Source organism: Vidua chalybeata, chromosome 3 (assembly GCF_026979565.1).
Source record: "Vidua chalybeata isolate OUT-0048 chromosome 3, bVidCha1 merged haplotype, whole genome shotgun sequence".
Classification (NCBI taxonomy): Eukaryota; Metazoa; Chordata; class Aves; order Passeriformes; family Viduidae; genus Vidua; species Vidua chalybeata.
Window position 1 is genome coordinate 101127525 of NC_071532.1, and position 18854 is coordinate 101146378.

General features: G+C 37.6%; 1 protein-coding gene across 2 annotated transcripts in view; it reads right to left on the reverse strand.

Annotated features, from left to right (window-relative positions):
• Positions 1-18627, reverse strand: part of NBAS (NBAS subunit of NRZ tethering complex) — a 159517-nt gene extending 140890 nt beyond the window's left edge. For both annotated transcript variants that reach the window (XR_008429863.1, XM_053937943.1), the window contains exons 1-11: positions 18484-18627; positions 14011-14065; positions 13330-13366; positions 11539-11616; positions 10575-10622; positions 9405-9448; positions 8884-9017; positions 8060-8193; positions 7841-7939; positions 4146-4284; positions 2625-2690 (exon numbers count right to left, since the gene is read on the reverse strand). Coding sequence is in view for 1 of the 2 variants with exons in the window: in XM_053937943.1 (XP_053793918.1) it covers positions 2625-2690; positions 4146-4284; positions 7841-7939; positions 8060-8193; positions 8884-9017; positions 9405-9448; positions 10575-10622; positions 11539-11616; positions 13330-13366; positions 14011-14065; positions 18484-18627 (978 nt within the window). In the remaining variant the exon portion in view is untranslated. The remainder of the gene's footprint in view (positions 1-2624; positions 2691-4145; positions 4285-7840; positions 7940-8059; positions 8194-8883; positions 9018-9404; positions 9449-10574; positions 10623-11538; positions 11617-13329; positions 13367-14010; positions 14066-18483) is intronic.
• Between the last annotated feature and the right edge of the window lie 227 nt (positions 18628-18854).

An 18854-nucleotide genomic window follows, 5' to 3' on the forward strand; every position in this document is an offset into this window, starting at 1 on the left:
ACTCTAAATACACACTTAAATTTTAAAGTCAAATTTAGTGACACTGGCAATGAATGACAATTTCTGAAAATACGTCTTACATTTATTCACCCCTCTCCCAACAAAATTCTGCATTTTCAGAAAGACTATTCATTTCTTAAAGTGTCTCAATTTCCCTGAAAGACAGCAGGATATAGATTCCCAAAAAGAATATTGTTAATGAAATTCATTTTGTTAGTTCAATTTAAAAAATCTTTTAATAAAGATTCACAGTTTAAAATTTCCAAGTTTGCAGTTAACCAATTTTTAGGCCAGCACTTCCCCTCTTAAAAAATACCCCAACATAAATGAAGCACAGAAAGGTTAGTTGACATCCATCAATTATGAAGTTTTAATGGCACTTCTACAGAATGTTACTGGTAGGTATTATTTGAAGATAAAAATATTCTCTGCAAGACAGGGTGATTGTTTGGACTTGGAAGTTTTTTTATTATTTTTTTGAATTTTATTTCTTAGCCTTTTTAAGTTCTAGGTATGCCATAGAAGCAATGATAATCAAGGAATCTATTTGCTATTGTACAGTGGTTTGCAGCTGGTGAGAGTAGTCCTTAAATCCATGCCTAAAATATGTCTTTAATTGAAAAGAGCATTAAGGGTTTCTTTAAAAAAAAAAAAAAAGAATTATTTATATTAGAAAAAAATAATATTATTTGACTATATTCTTAGGCAGCTGCAGTACTGCAATTTCAACTGTAATCTGCCCAGGAACTGTGCATGCCTTCTAATGGCATTTCTCTCTTTACAAGTCAATTTGCACGCACAACGGACAAAGAACAAAAGACTGTTAAAGACCTAGAAACATAGAGGTAAAATATACAACCTGTTCAGATAACTGATCAGTGGTATACATCACAGATCTTCAAAGGAGGTAAATGTTTACTCAGCAGTCAGTAATAATTCTCTGGCTGTGAGATTTAAACATTGGGTGTACATTAGCACACTCAAATTTACCACCTAAGCCCTGTTATCTATAGAAATTAATGAGTCCTTTGCCAAAGCAGGCAATGCTGCCCCTGTAAACAGCTCATCAGCTTAAGGGAACAGCAAAAGATGTTGAGAAACTCAGCAGGCTGGCACTTCACATTTTTAAGTGTCATTTAACAACACTAAGAATCAAATCCCAGTGTAGCCAGTTCTAATATACAAGTCCTCTAGCTGCTGTGTCTATCATATTTTAAGCATGATGTTAATTTCACACTAGGAATAAAAACTATACCTTATATATTTAAGCCATAATCTCTGAAATTGGATCAAAACATTCAAGGATAAGTAAGTTTCCATATTTCTTCATTAATTTAGTACTGGCAAGTGCAATGAAGTTGAAATTTAGTACAGCTACATGCAATACAAGCTTTTCAGCTAAAAAAGCTTAAGTCAGCTTTATCTTTAGCATTTTCAGTGAAGGAAATAAAATCTCTCCCTCTTCACCCTTGAGAAAGATTCAGAAAGATTTGTTTCCCCTTTCCAATTAAGCAGGCAACTCCTTCTTTTAACCAGCCACCTAAAACTTCCCAAAAATCTATTAAGGTCATTTCCAACTCAGATCAGCCATTTTTCCTCTCAGGAGGACACAGAGTGAAGGTGGTAGACAGATTCTTTACTGTTGTTTCCTTGTAAAGCAAAAGAAGGGAAAACAAATTTTTTTACAAGAAGGGAAAGGGGGATAGAAAAAGGAATCAAACCAAGGCTACACGATGAGCAGACAAAAGATAAGAAAAGGAAGTGCATTACTGCATAGGAAGTTCCTAAGGCATGTAGAAGAAAGCCACAAGCACCATGTACAACACCTCAGAAATACAGAAAGCACACACCTACACCTCAGCACAACATTCAAGGTTTAACACTCATTCACAGCAGAGGAAAACACAAGGTCCATACCCAGAGTTTGTTAAGAACAAGTTGGTTCTGATCAGCAATTTTATTAGGTTCATATGTATGCTGGGAAAAGAAGTCTGACCGATAATAAACTTCTGAAGCTACTGAGCAAAATGTTTCCATAGTATCTCAGACTATAAAAATAAAGTCCTTGTGTCTGCCCTACTTAAGTCATAAATTATTTGTTTGTATCCACTTTTTTTCTTCCCCACACGGTGTGAAAATTGTGGGCTGAGGTTTTTTTGTTATTTTCCAGTGGGATAGGTATAGTGCAGAAGGCTGAGTTTTGTTCTTATTCTGTATCTCTTGGGCATATACTTGAGAAACATCATCACAGTCCACTTTCTTCTTGTAGAATACATAACACATCTAACATGGCCTGATTATCACATTAATTCAAATAATTAAGTGGCTCCTTATACCTTCTTTTTTGAATAAGGGTTTACATTTAATATTGAACTTTACATCTCTAGACGTGTTCCTGAACCCAATGATTCAAGCTTCAGCAAATGAACTAATGGGATTTTTAAGAAAGCCAAATAAGTGGCAAGATACTCAATTTAATGCAAAAGCTTTTTCCTTCATTTAATAGAATGTTAATTCCTAGGTTGCATAAATTAAAACCTACTTTCAGTCAGTCTCTCAGGTAGTCATTAATGGACAATTATGTTAGTAAAATACATTTCTAAGGTAAACCTAGATCTTAATACCTGTTCTGTTCCTCGCCTGCTGTAAAATCTTAAATTCATAATCCTTAATAATCCTCTTCTCTGTGCCTGTAAGAACAGAAACAAATTATACAATGAAAAACAATCTCATACACTCTTTCATGCACCAAAAATTAAGTCATATTTAAAATACTAAAACAACTCCACAAGATTCTTTAGAGGTTCTGCAGAAAGACCCTGACAAATTAGAGAAATGGGCAATCACCCACCATGTGAAGTTTAACAAGGCCAAGTGCCAGACTCTGTATCTGGGGCAACACTGGCTGTGTGCACAGACTGGGGAATGAGAGGCTGGAGAGCAGCACTGCAGGAAGGGACCTGGGGGTCCTGGCCGACAGTGAATTGAATGAGTCAGCAGGGCTACAATATACAACAGAGGTTAAGCCATCAGAGTGCCCAAAGAAGACCATGAGGAAGGTGAAGGGCCCTGAGGGGAAGCCATGTGAGTGACTGAGGTCACTTGGCCTGTTCAGCCTGGAGAAGAGGAGACTGAGGAGACACCTCACTGCAGTTACAGCTTCCTTATGAGGGGAAGAGGAAGGACAGACACTGATCTCTGGTGTGTGATGACAGTGACAGGACCAGAGGGAATAGCCTGAAGTGTCAGGGGAGGTTTAGGTTGGATATCAGGAAAAATTTCTTCACCCAGAGGGTGGTTGGGTACTGGAACAGGCTCCCCAGGGAAGTGGTCACAGCACCAGCCTGACAGAGCTCAAGAAGGGTTTGGACAACGCTGTTGGGCACATGGTGTGACTCAGAGTCTCCTGTGCAAAGCTAGGAGCTGGACTCAATGATCTTTGTGGGTCTCTTCCAATTCAGCATATTCTATGATGTTACTATTTTTAAACTTCCTTAAGACTGCCTACTTTAAAATAATGCAAGCATAATAAAATCTAGTTTGTATAATTCTGTTGATTTCAGTAGCTATATAACATGTCACACAAAAGCACTCCTCATTTGCAATTAAATTAACAACTTGCTTGTAATGCTAAGCAGTATCTATATAAGAGTAAACACTGGAATTTATTCTGGAATACTGCAAATTTATTTCAGTATAACCAAGCTATTACCAACATTTACTTCTACTAGAACCAAAAGAAATCAAGAGCCAGAATTGAACTGAAGTATTTATTTCAGGTGTCCTGCCTTTTGTTCTGAAGTAATAGAAGAACAAACTGTAACTTTTTTCCAACAAAGGCAAGTAACATATCCCAATGTACAACTAAGAGAAAAAAATATTGTAGCTTGGAAATTTACAGACTTCTTTCTTCTTGTTTTTGGTTTTAAAACCACAAGTGATAATTAAGAACTTGAAGTTCAAATCATACTACAGAAAAAGCAAAAACAGACAGATGCTGTAGGGGAAAAGATAATTGTTTAGACATATGTATCATAGCTTAGAAAATAGCAAAAAAAATCACATTAAATTCATCTTTCATAAAGAGATACTTATTGAGCTTCCAGTGACAATATTCATCCAGTAAAATGAAGAGACAAACTTACTGTTCTAACATCATCTTCATAACTAGTGACCTGTTTGTAATGGGGAGAGCCTGACAGAATTCTCCAAGCAGATATCCCACAACCAGCAGCTTTAGATACTCCATCTTCATCTGTTTCACAGCCTCCTACAAGGAGAAGTCTGTAAAATATATGAAGATGCATTATGATTTCATATACTCCCACATATTTTTTAATTTTAAGTCTATAGCAGTTTGCTTAGAGTAACAAAAGGCTAAATATACGAAGACACTTAACAGCCCCAATAAACTTTGTCTGTGAATAAATACCCTGAAATCTAAACAAACTTCAACATCATTCAAGTAACATTTGTTATCTGTAGCATGTATACCTATTTATTTTCATCTCTAGCTTTCCAGGTAAGTCATAATGCCCAACATCTAGAATAAAATAAGTCTGGCCACAAGTCTGAGTCTCCCTCTTACCCTCAAAAATGATAAAAAATTACTGCTTAAGTATATAACAAGTTCCGATCATTCAGTTTAAGCATCAGATTCCCATTTATTCAGATGTGGTACAAAAGCTACTTCTCTTTCACTGAAGAACTGAACACATTAAGCTTTGTCAATTCTGTTTTCTAAAGCCACTGTATCAATTATATATTGCATGTATACAGTGCATGTAGTATTTTTGTTGCACACCTTAGGTGGCATTTTAAAAACTTTTATGTAAATCTTATAATTATTGCTGATCACCACTAAACTCTATCACAGTATTTGCCCTTGAAGCCCTTTCACCTTATTAACAAGCACTTCTGTATTTAACTGATGACTACTTTGATGAAACTTTGAGATTAGGTGTCTAACTTTGCTTGGAAGCATCATTGTAATGAATCACTCATCAAAAGGTAAAGAAAGTATCTACAAAAAAAGGCACAACTGCAGGAAGCCCTTAAACATCTACATACTTCTAGGACCATCTGAGGACTCCCGACACCATCAGAGGATTCCTGGGAAGCCTTTGAGGAAGTTCACAATGCCTGTCATTGACAGGAAGAGCTAGCTAGCATGCTTTAGAAGCTTTTAGCAAAGTTTGCCAGCTGTTCCTAATCAAAGGATGCTTTGAGCTTTTGTTCCAGATGGACGCCTGATTAGCAGGGGTCAGGAACCCTTTCAACAAAACTTGGAAAAAGCCCTATGTAAATGCCAGGCCTAGAGTGCAGCATTCTGAAGAAAAAGATGGCCAGAACCTGTCTTTGTGTATATTCTAAAAAATCACAGTGATGTGCTGCCAGGCTCAGTCTCCAGCACCCTCTGGAGCAGCTCCCTAGCACCTTAGAGGCCTTGACACAGACCATGCTCCTACAGGAGGACACAGATGTGCAGGTTTTAGACTTGTAGTGACATGGCTCCAAGTAACCTCCTCTAGCTGACCCTGAGGTGAAGGGGAATGGATTAGATGATCTCCAAGGGTTCCTCCAGTCTCAAAAACTGGCTGCTCTGGCAGTACCTCAACTGTACTCCACTCCCCAGGTTTATACAAAGTTGGGCTGAAGATAACCAGTGTACCACCAGTCTCAAGAACAAGCTCAGTTGAGGTATCCAAGAAAAACTTGCTATGCCCTTCTTTACTTAGCAATTTTGGTACAAATATTTTAAATAAATCTGAAATCCTCTACCTCCTTCATCACAAGCCCTTCATTGCTTTATACTTTAATATCAAACATTTTCTGCAGCAATTGCAGATAACCCAGAAATGTCACATTCAGTTCCAGATTAAGATAACCAAAACAAGCAGCTGTTGAACCTTGGATGTGAGTTTGCAAAGAGTGAGTTTGTAAACTGAAGCACTGAAGCAGACTGAAGCAGACATTTAAGTTTTGTCAACTAAAATACACCATAAATTCCATCCTAGATGAAAGCAGGATCACACAAGAACACCGACATTAGGTATCTAAATTAAGGTATATAATACTTTTCAAAAACAGTAAAAGTCATTATTGGATTTTTTTTCCCCCAGTTATACCTTCAAATTTTCCTACAGATTCAGAAACATTCCCTACTGACATATTCTCTTTGCAATTATCATACATCTAGTTGAAAAAATTAAGTAAATTAAGTTCTTAACTGCTACTTTATTGCATTATAATAGGTCATGAGCAAATACACAGTAATACAGTAAGGCAGTAAGTCAAGCCTTACAAGCAATGAAGAGAGATCAGTATAATTTCACCACCTGAGATTAAATGAAATGCAAGAAAGCACAAAATGAACAAGTTGAACTTGTCTTAGGTGATCAAACACATTATTGAAAATTAAAACTTCGAGGTGTATCAACAATTTTCTTTAATGCACAACTTTAAAGTACTTGTGTTCAAGCCTTTCTAGGGTTTTTGGGATAATAAGAAAATTTCAGCAAGAGACTCTACCTGCGAATTTAGAATTCTCCAATGTCAAGTTTACAAGCTTTCTACCACAGACTAAATTCAAAACAGAAAAGACTTGCATCCATCAGGAGCAAAACACTGGTTCTTTTGTTTTCCATCCAATTGTGCACTCTTTTAAGTGTCAAGCCACTTAACAGGCTGCACATAGCAGGAAATTCTATAACCATTAACCCTCCTCTGATGAAAGGAAACAATGGGCTGGTTCTGCTGTCTGGTCCTGTAGTGCTACCAAAGCTCCATAACCCACAACTATCACCTCAAAACTGTAAGTTTAGTATACTGAGTATTAATTATGTGAAATCACTAAATATTAATTGGATGAAAAGAAAAAGCCATATACAAAATTAATCTCTCAAAATAATAACCTAGAAGAACATTACATCTCATTAATAATAATTTGTTTTCCTAAAATAGCTATGACAAGCTCACTTAATACTGAAGAACGAGAAGTTTTTTCCACAGTGGGTTTCTTCTGGCATTTTATAGCCAAGCCTAATTTCCATTTAAAACAATACAATGATATAACATTGCACTAAATGATTCAATCCTAGCAGATTTAATACAAGAAAAATATATAAAACAAAGTTTAGTTCCCACAATTGAAGAGAAATAGAAATAGAGTTGCTGAATTTATCTTGGTACATAACAAATTGATATTAAAAAAGTAGACCCATTTTTAGCATAGGGTAAATGTAATAGGCTAACCAGGACCTATTTCAGTTACATTGGGTTCAAGACCAAGCAGGCAGTCAGTCAACATTTCAAGTCCAGTTTCTGTACTCAAAGATTACTAACAGAGAAAACACATCACAAGACAACTCCAAATACCAGAGCCTGGCAGTTCCACTGAGAACACGAGGGAAAATGGGCTTGCCAATAAGTCCAGCAATAAATTCCAGATAGGAAAACAAACAAAAAAACAACAACAAAAACCTCACAAAAAAAAAAAAAAAAAAACTAAATTTATACTTCAACCTTTACCTCTTTCACCACATTCAGAAACCTCTTTTGAAGCTATTCCTGACATTCTAAAAAGTGCATGTTGCTTACACAAGGTACTCAAACAGAAAAAGACGTAACTTTACTAATGGAATAATGAAAGTCAAGTGAGATGAACTAAGGTTCCTCTTTCATAGCAGAAAGAGACATGACTTGTTATTATTAATACCCTAATTAGCAATTTTAGAATAGATTTTTCTCCCCCTCCCTATCCAACACACTTCAATGCTTATTTTGCCACTTTTTGTTCATCATTTACATACCAATGTCAGGTAGCAAACAGAACGCTTACCTGTGACCAGGATGATAAATGACAGTTGTTATCCCATGATCGTAGTGGCTGCTAAAGCTGAAACTATGACTTTCTTGAAAGCTTTGATTTGTTCCAACACTAAGTATGCCAGGAAAAAAATATACATGCGTTAGTTCAGATTTATCTTCTTTAAAGAATAGAAAGAATTCCTTTGAAGTTTACTGTGCCATCTCAAAGCAAGTCAAAATTTATGCATACCTTACAAGGTAACTTCTCAGTTCTCCACGGTAGTTAACAACAAGGAGTTCAGCTGACCACTGGGCACTTGCTTTGTATTCTAGAAAGATCAATCCAGCAATAGCGTAACTCAGATCGCCTGGAAAACTTGCTGTCTTTACCCAGAAATGAGGCAGACATTGGGAGAGAAAGGGGATTTTTAAAAAAGTGTCTTTGTTATTGAAACAATTAGAAAGTAAAATTAACTATATTGTATTAAAAAATTAAAGTTTCAATTACAAACTAAATACATTTTCTTTTATCTTGATTTTAAAGAAATCATACTATTATAAAGTTTGCAAAAACATTATACTGAGGAAATACACTTGAGCCCCCTTCACAAACCAGTTCAATACAACCACTGAACATACAAAATAGAAAATATATTGTGTGGGGCCTGTCAACAGCAATTATCCAATATTAATACCAAGCAAAGTACTCTGGCAGAAACATTTCTTGATTTACAATTTGACTCTGCATACGAAGTGCAGATTTGTCATCTATTACTACAAACTGTGGTGATTCCATATTTTCACTGTCTGATGCACCTACAGATCTATCACAATTCAGGACAGATGTGAAACATACCCTTTTATGCTGTTTTAAGGGCTATACATGACTCTTGTTGATAATATCACGGATGTATTATAGTGGAACTTTTTATGGTCCATTTCTGCATGGTATTCATAGTGTAAGCATTTATAGCAAACTAAGCCATGATTTAAAAAAGGTCAAAGAGTGGAAATTATCCATGATCCTTAAAAAAAGTTCTACTACATTCATTTTTAACCCAAGAGAGCACATACCGGTGAAATGACCAAAAGCTCACTACCCATCAGGTCAAACACTCTGACTGTTCCACTGCTTTCAGCATAAGCAAGTAATGTACAATCATGACTCCATGCCACTCTCCTCCACTGAGGGTTAGGATCCTTTGGCACTATGAAAAATGAATAAAATTATTAATAAATGCAAAACATAAATATAATCCCTCCAGCAGAACAAAAAGTCAATTGCATGAAAAAAATGCAGGGGGCCCATCAGCATTACAGGCTTATCTTAGAGGAGGGTAAAAAAAGAAATGGCTCTTCCAGAGCCATTAATTCTAACTATCATTTCATTTCAGATTCAGGTTTCATATATTCATCATAGAAAGAAGTTGCAGAGAGACGGTAATGGAGCTAGTCAAGAAGCAAAACCATTAAGAGATTCTTTCCAATGATTTTAAGAAGTTCTATAACTACCATTAAAGTAAACCAACACCACCATTTATCAAACATATGAATAACAATGATGACACTAAGTAATAATGAAGAGTTTGCCGTACCTTGACATTTTCCAACTATGGATACAAAGTCATCTTTTGCAGACCTGCAGAAAAAACTCATATGAAAACACAAAAAAACCCAGTAATCCATTTTCTGTAACAGAACACTAGAAAAATATTCCAAATGCACAATTCAAAGGCCTGCATGGCTCTAACTACTTGTTCAAAAAAGCAGATAGTAACTTTCACCCTTAGGCAGCTACAGTAACTAACAATAGTATTTTAGAGCCCCTGCAACTGCATAAAGATGAACATCCCTCATTTATTTGTAATGCTGTACAAAATAGGACAGAATCATTTCAGTGCTTCCTATAACTTCAGAAAAAAAACCTAGTCAGTATTCTCTAGGTCACAATTTTAGAAACAAGGCAAGAATATAGTTACATTAATACAGTTGAAACACAAGATTTATTTTATAGTCTTTAAGCTGACGTTTATGGTGCTCACACCACTTTTGATTGAACAATTTTCATACACTTGCTTCTTTTACATATAAATGGAAGGTCTGACCTTCTAGCAAATGGATTTTTGTGAAGCAAGTAAACACACTCAATCAAGATCTGTTCTACAGCTAAATGTGCTCTTGAACTGGCAAAGGAGAGCTTGTTGTTAAGAGAGCACAAGAAAAGGGAAAGCATCAGTCTTTACAGCAATCCACACCACTTGTAAAACAAGGTGAAGTATTACACATGCCAGCTACTCCACAGAGAAGAACACTACATACTAGCTCCTTGGCCATTTATTAGGGGAGAATTTCAAAAGGGGGCAGAAAGGCAAAGGTTAGAAAGACCATGATTTGTGTTGAGTGTTTTTGAGGATCTTGATTGTTTTTCTTTCACATCTTGAAAACAGAGAGAGAAATACAGATATATACTTATATCAACATATCTATTATAATTGGGGGGGGTCAAGGATGGTTTATGTTGGGGTTTTTTTTGGTTTGTTTTTTTTTTTTTTAATGGGGGATGGCTGTGAACTAAAAAGAAACAGAAGGCTCCTGCTTTTATGATCATTCCATGGATAAATTTCACAATATATAGCATTGCAAAACAAAAAAAGGAATTGTAAAAGTATTGCTAGAAAATTTTCTCAGAAAATTTGGAACATTTGGAAGAGTAGAAACATTTTCTCAGAACTCCACAGCTGAAGTAACAGATAATGCTAAGTTACCTGATTTCTACACATTGGTCTTGAACAACTGCCAACAATTTACCATTGCTGAAAGAAAAAACAAATGTGAAAGTTCACTTTAAGTCCACTCCTTACAGAATGTGCATCAGTGTCCTAGGTGCTTTTCTCTATAAATTGCCTCATTTAAAACTCTAAAGAAATTAAAACGGAAAATACCAATTTTTATTAAAAATAAAATATCCATGCTGATATTGCTTTCATTTCAGAGAAATCTGTCTGCCACTCCTTTCCAGCAGCACTAAGAAAACAGCACAATGTGTAAAATCCCACGGCATGGGAGGTCAGAGTCAGATGTTGCTTACAGATAATTTTACAACAGCAACGTACACAACTATGTACTGCTTTATCTGGCTTAAACAACTATCATAATTCAGTAAGTGATGTCTCTTTGCGTACAGCATAAACTAAAACCTTCCCTACTACCTTCATGTAATCATGTCACTGAACTATTTTTCTGTGCTTACTGTTAAAAGCCAGTGACCTCACTGATGTTGCTAAAATTCCTGCAGAACAGTTGGTTCTAGCCTTGGAACTCTCACTTCTCTATGTATGTAATAGTAGACAAGTCTTGAAGGTATGCATTCACTTTCCACAAATATAAATTGCTCATTTTAGAATTATATATCCTGCGAAGTTTTAAGTCTTTAGTCAACCAAATTCAGGACTTGAATTTGAAAATGACTGCACTACAAGCCACTTTGCCCCAAAAGCTAGACAGACATTCATCAGGCCTCAGTGAGCACTAACTGAAGGGAAGCAGGTTAAAAGCCCCTAGGTAGCACACTGAGGCCACCTGTGAGAGCCTCCAGTATTTCTCTTGACCAGAAAGAAATCTTTAGCACAATTAACAACTCAGCATGGCTGAGTGGGGATGGTGGGGGAGCAGAGGGAGCATTAATACATTCACTCCTGTCAGAAATAGCAAAGCATGGGAGCTTGTTACCTTGCAAGTACGAGGTGCCAGTTGATCTGCTTACTAACCAGACGAACCAGTCCAGTGGGCAGAGAAAACTTTGCAGGGCTGAAATACCAAAATCATCATGCTCAATCAGAACAAACAGCAAACCAATGCAGATACACACGCCAGACAACTCAGCTTCAAGGCAACCATCAATTACCTGAGAGGATTTGCAACTGAACATGAATCAACACTGCACCCTGCCAACGACAAAGGCTAACAACAGCCTTGTTTTTACTAATAGAACAAAACTGCCTATTAACAGAACTGATCACGTATTTATCACTCTTTACACTCTGGTCACCAACCAGTTTTGGTACACCCATTAAAAGAACACCAGTAAACAGGAGGGGCACCAAGATGATCAGGGGACTGGAGTACTTGCCCTACAATAAATCAGATGCTGTGGGAATTGTACTTGTTTAGCCTGAAGAAGGGGGGGCTTCAAGATGACAAAACAGCAGCATTCTGACTGATACCTAGGAGACTACCAGGAAGATGGGAGGAACAGAGGTGCATGGCTGGAACACAAGAAACTATGATCAACCCTTTGGAGGACTTGGAAGTGCTGGTGTAACAGTTGAACTCCATGACTGTAAAGGTCCTTTCCAACCTAAATGTTTCTGTAATTCCAAAACCAAGGAGCTTCTAAGCTGTCATTAAGAAGAGATTTTTTTCACCATGAAGACAGTGAGGCACTTGAACAAGCTGACCAGAGACTCTCTGGGTTCTTCATCCTTCAACCTTTCTAACCCCTAGCTAGACAGAGCACCAAAGAACCCAGCTGGAATTCAGTGCTCTCCTGCTTTTAGTGGGACTTTAAACTAGAGGCCTCCCAAGCTCCCTCCAAAACTCTTTTATCAAATACATGAAAATAGCAACTAGAATAAACTATAAAAGCTTAAAACTAGCTTTTAAATATGACTACTGGAGGGAGGGAAGAGAAGTAAGAGAATTCGGTCTACAACTGAATTCTTACAACTAGATTCACATGACAGTATTTTGCCCATAAACATCACCCCCTCACAGGAAAAGGGGGGGGGGAGTAGGTGCACAAAAATAAAGTAGAACACCAGCAATAAGGAAAACAGCATTCCCTGCCAAATTCAAGTACACTACTGTTTCACATGAAGTCACGTTAATGTCCCTTTTCATGTAACTAAAAACCAACAGATTATCCTTTAAAACAGGAAACTGTTACCTTCAAACCTGCTAAGCTGTATAACCACAGAGCTGAAATTTTCCAAAAACATTGTACTTACCCCAATAAATTTATGGGACCATTTAATGACTTTTTGAATCAAAACTAAAATTTATAAATGGCATGAGTGCTGCTCAAATAGTTACCAAGCTTTTTGTATGAGTTTGAATTGTCAAAGAAAAAAGTTCAAAATTATTACTCCAAGGGAAGCAAACTCTGTTAGGCCATCATATCTGTCACTGAGGCTTAAGAAAAAACCTCACAACAGCTTCCCTTGCAGTATCTCAGCTGGGAGTGGAAAGGACAAACACATGTTTGGAGAAACCTGTTCCAACTGCAATGTTACTTCAGTTTCTGATAAAAGCACGAAGTCAAACTAGTACATACCAGTCTTCTTCTATTTAGACTTCAGCTGCAACTCAATTTATGAAAAGTGGCTATTCTAAGCATTGCTTGGACAATATTCAAAAAAAGTGTTCAGTTTTACTCCCATGAGGAATTATTTTCTATCAAATGAAAAAGCTATAAAAATATTACCAAAAAGGAAAATTAAGCAGCATTCTTGTAAAACCTACCTGTACCAGATGTACCGAAGCAAAAACAATGCAGGACCTAAAATGGAAAAAGGTAAAAAATTACATCTCTAGTAGTCTTAAAACACCCTCTAGGTTACTGCACAGGGAATCTCAAATTGTCATTAAAGAGAAAGGTATTGAGAGAAAAATCCTTTCTATTTGGCCAACAAATTCTTATGTTAGAAAAAATGCAAATGGCAAATAAAAAACAAACTAAACAAACAAACAAACCACTGCACATTTTTTTTAAATTCTAAGAGAAACTCCTACTGGATGAAAATAAAGTTCGGTCACTGCCATTTAACACTTGGTTTATGCAATGTAGTATCATCAGAATTTAAAACTTCCTCATAGAACTAACAAGCAGACAGCCCAGTACAAGAGATCGGGAAAAAAAATAAGGCTCCAATAGTTTGCAAACACAGAGCTTGTTAACTTCTAAGATGTATGGTTTATTAGTTTGTCCCAACAAACTAATGGAGACAAGAATGCTTGCAAAATTGACATAAAAATAACACAGCCATGTTCACAATCAGAAAACATCTTCCTGAAAATACATCCTGTACTCTTATTTCCATTACTGCTTCCATCATTAGGCACTCTAAAGGGCTGAAATTGTAAAATTTACAAGTAATCCACAGAGTCTTAGAAGTCATGAATGTAAGAACAAGTAATATTTACCTGCAATTGCTCTAGTGATGATAAATGATGCACCATGTGTTCTGTTGCCTCTTGGCTGCAATTACAATAATAATCATCAGACAGCATGTCACACATTTTAACTTAAATACAACACGTACATATATTCACTGATTAAGTTTAAGTTGGCTCCTAGCCTACAAGTTCTTTATGTATTTTCTATTATTCACTACTTCATATAATGTCTACTTTAACTGCATAAGCTACAACAGGCTGTAACACCAAATAATTTAAATGCCAGGATGCAATAAACAAAATGTGCTACAGATTGTCTATTGATTCAGCTTTGCCTCAATCTTTGGGTAGTAACAAAAGGCATTGACTTCTAATTATGTTCTCCTGTAAGCCATTATAGATCATTCTTTTTTATGCCAAATAAATGCCACAATGATCTGTAATGCCTAACAAAGTACTCGGTGCGCAACATATTATGCCAATATCTAAGTGCTAAGCTACCTAAAGATTGCTCATGAAGGTTTCAGAAACATCAAGAAAAGCAAAAGATTTCTGAAAAAAAAAAAAAAAAACCACCTCTTTTTACATCAATTTGTACTATGTAATACAGCCACTCAGAAAACCAGCTCTACTCCATATCATCTCACACAGCAGTTCCACCTACCCTGCTCCACTTTAGGCAGAGGGAGCAACTGCAGTCACTATATAAATGAAAGCACTCTCCAAACATATAAAAAAAGAATACCGAACAACTCAGGATATATATCCTTATCTATAAGAGGAGTTAAAATTATTTGTCAGTAAGAAGCAGAAAAAAGATACAAAACTGAGGAGAGAACAAGGATAACCAGTAAGGAAGGATCCACAAAAAATCCTCAAAATAAGCAATCATGTTTATACCTTTCTAATGAGAATATTAGAGCACCACAAACTCAGCATTAGAGTAGGCAATGACTTAATTTTTTCTTCCATTCAATATAAAATATATACAGCAAATTTCTCGTTAACTGAAATATTCAGATCTCACCAAGTTACAAAGGAATAAACACTGAAAGACAGACAAATTTATCAACATTTTGCAATATGTCTATGCTTAAAAAATAGTATTTGGGCTCCCAAATTTAAATCATTAAAGTAAAGATTGCAAAGTTTGCAATCCATAAATAGTCTTTCAAATAACCAGGCTGTCATCTCACAGCATGTAAGCAAACACAGCTGTACTAATAGATAACATTCCACATTCAGGCTGATCAGCCAGGAAATAACAACGCATTACAGTAAAATAAGTGAGAGCATAAATTTTTTCGTACAGCTACCCTAGTACCTCAGGGAGAGCTGCAATTTCCTAGGGACCTTAAAAGCAGAGCTTGTTAAAACTTTTTGGATTATGAGGAAGTTCCCAGTAAAAAAACATTTCCTAGAACTGCTTACATCTCTTCAGAATTTTTTTAATATTTTAAGTGCCTGTTCCTGAGCCTAAACTACAAGCTGCTATTCCACACATCTTCAATACATGGCAAAACTGATTTGCTGTTATATCCTGAAGACCTGAGTTTTACTTTTTATAATATATTCTTATCATTTCAGGAATAGCAATGGTTACCAGATGTGCTGTATTTCTTTTTCATTCATTCCTTCTTGGGAAAACAACTTCAACTTTTCCTTCCCTAGATTTTCCTTCCAGAAATAAAATCTAAGTAACTTTCTTGCTGACAAGTCACCCACTTAGTTTTGTATTTTTTGTACACCTTGCAAGCTTACTGGGGGGACAGCAGCTGGTGGGTGTTGGGGAAACCTCAAAACATTAATCTGTAATGAAAAAAAAGAAAAACCACAAGACCCAGTGATACATTTTGGAAAATAATTTGAAGAAGAGATTTCCATCTGCCTATATCTCCATAAATCACTTCACAAGTCCTCTCCTGCAACCTTGTCCACAGTCACTGCCTCATGCACTATTTTCACACACGGATCTACTACCCAGTAATTCCTTTTATTCTCATTATATATTTCAGTGTTCACAAACAGTGCGTTATATACAATGGCATCACTATCCTGAACACAGACTGCATGATTTCCACACCACTCTCTTCTTTGGTGGAGTCAATTCCTTGTGTATTTCCTTCACAAATAACTGCTATAACCCCCCCTTCCCCTCCTTCCACCAAAAAATTCTTACTGGAAAGCTCAGTACAGGTGAATGACAATACCAACAAGAACTAAAATTAAAGCAAATTTGGCCATTCAACCTAAGAGATCCATGCCAGTTTCACTAATGTCATGAATTTAACATGATTTTACATCTTCATCACAAGACTCATCTTCCAATAATTAGAGCTGTAAGATCTAGTACTCTGCAATTAAAAATTTATCATCCCAAATAAGATAACAGAAAAAGTAAAGTCAATAAAGACCCCTAAAAGTTTAATGTCTGGCTTTGTAGCCTAAATTACTGCATAGGAAGACAACTAATTTCATTTCCCAGTGCAGCATTCAACTTCCTTTCCCTTTGTACCATTCTTTACCTCACTTATTCCAAAAGATTCGGTTCTACAAGAAAGTAGGGTGTGATTTTTTTCCAAAGAGTGTGGAAAAAGCAGGATTAAAAGAGACAGATGCTCCAAAGGGAATGTCACCTAAGGGCACTTAAGTCACTTAGGACAATCACCTTAGTAGTATCACTCTTAAGGCACCTTAAGGCAAAAACTGACTCATACTGACAAAATAATCTGCTTGCCTGTGTTGTCAGTGTAAAATCAATTTCCCACTAAAATGGTAAAAAGACTATCAGAAATGTCCTTGAGTACTGACCGTTTCCAAGAAGAATGTAAATCTTATGCTGTAAATTATACAGCATAATATTGTCAAACCTTCCAACTTCTGCTATTGAAAACAGGTATTACCTTAAAAATAAAAAGGCAAGAAATACCAAGTTTAAAATAACCAGCACCATCTGCTTAAGATGACAAGCAGAATTCAGTGATGCTTAGAAATTCTGACTACCAGGACAGATGAGGACCCGCAGACTGTGGTTACACAGTCACTTTAAACTGGCATCCCCACCTGCTGCCACTGAAGGGAGGTGTCACCTCACTGACACACTATTCACAGTCCCCTTGGTACCTACAGAGGGGAGGTACCTACCTAGAGGGTATGTACCCTACCTAGAGGGACCACTTAGCAAAAGGAGATGAAACAACACGGTTGTTTCTCAGACTAATCAGTTCTTTAATCAACTTACCATAGAACCTCAAGAACACTAATGGCAGCAGAAAAGGCATTTGTCAGAAATGCACCCCCTTAACACATCTGCAGAAGTTTTGTGTCATCATACCTAAGTCCTCCTCATGGTTTGCGACAGGAAAATTGTTTCCATATGCTACTAAAAACAAATACCATTTAGCATTTCTCAAAACACAGTTGAATTAAAATAGGTGCAACTATTGATTCATCTATACAAATAACCTCTTAAGCTAATAAATGGTAATACTGCAATCGTGTTTTCCAAACACCCATACCTGTTGCTGCAACTGAGGATTTACAGATGAAGAGCAACAACAACAAAAAAATCTTTCTGATAAATGAAAACCTGGTTTCTTTAAGCATGGCTCTAGTAATTTTTAACAGGTACAGTCTTCCACTTGTGATGTTTTTACATCTTTTCTGTTCAGTTGTTCTCATTAAGCATAAAACTTTGTTAAAATGCTTCTATTATCAACTGTCAGTGGGAAATGCATTAAAAACTTCAGTGGACTTAAAAGCCACTACAAGAAAGAAAGAAAACCACTTTGCTTTCATCCTCTATATCCAAGTCAGTCAAGAGCAGACATAGAGGCAGCAAGCTCAGCACATGGCAGAGGAAAACAAGAAAAAGGTAAGATGAAAGAGCTTCTCAGCCTTTCTGGTGACTCGAGAAGAACAACAGCTAGAAATAACTAAAAACCTGCAGTACAAGAACAGTGTTTTTTGATTTAAGAAATCAGAAATGGATATTGGTGTGCGTTGTGGATGTAAAGTGAAATATTTTTCTCTTTTACCCTTGCAAATACAGACACAACTGTACTGATACAGGAGTCCAGAGAGAAGATCTAATTTTCCTCATACAAGGTAAACTCAGCGAAGGTCCTGCTTTCACCAGCACAGACTCCACAGCTGTTTGCACAGCAGTTTCTAGAGATGACACCTGGACTTCATTCACCAGAGCTTCGCTTGTGTCAGCTCAACAGTAAAACCCGACATACATTGCTCAATAAGCAAAAAACACTTCAAGGCAACCCAGGCGGCACAAGCCACTGTGGGAATTAAGTGACACGAAGGCACAAGGGGACAATGGCCGCACGGACACCCCGTGTGCCCGGCAGGAACAGCGCGGGCATCCCGCTGAGCCTCCCGGGAGGCACCAGCGCAACCCCGCAGCCCCTGGGGCGCCGCCGCGTCCCCGCCCGCGCCAACGTGGCCGGTCCCCTCCCCCGCCCGCGGCCGTGCCGCGGCCACACGCACCTGCACCTCCGTCTCCGGAGGCCACTCGGTGTTCACCAGCAGGTCGTACAGGATGTTCTCTTCCCCGTCCTCCGCCTGCTCGCCGGCGCCGGCCATGCCGCGCTCCCGGCGGGCCCCGCCGCTGTCCCCGCCGGTGGCGGCCATGCCGGGCTGTCCCGCCCTCCCCGCGCCGCCGCGGCGACGGCGCCCGGCGGGGACCAAACGGCTCCGCCTTTAACTCGTGCGGCGCCGGCCCGGAGCGGGCGGTCGAGGCCGGGAACGCCCGGTGCAGGCGAGACCTCGGGGTGTGGATTGAGCCCTTACCGAATAGGGGCAAAAACGGGGAAAAAGGGAAAACGTGGATTTCTCGCAAGTGGTTCTTCCAACTTCAA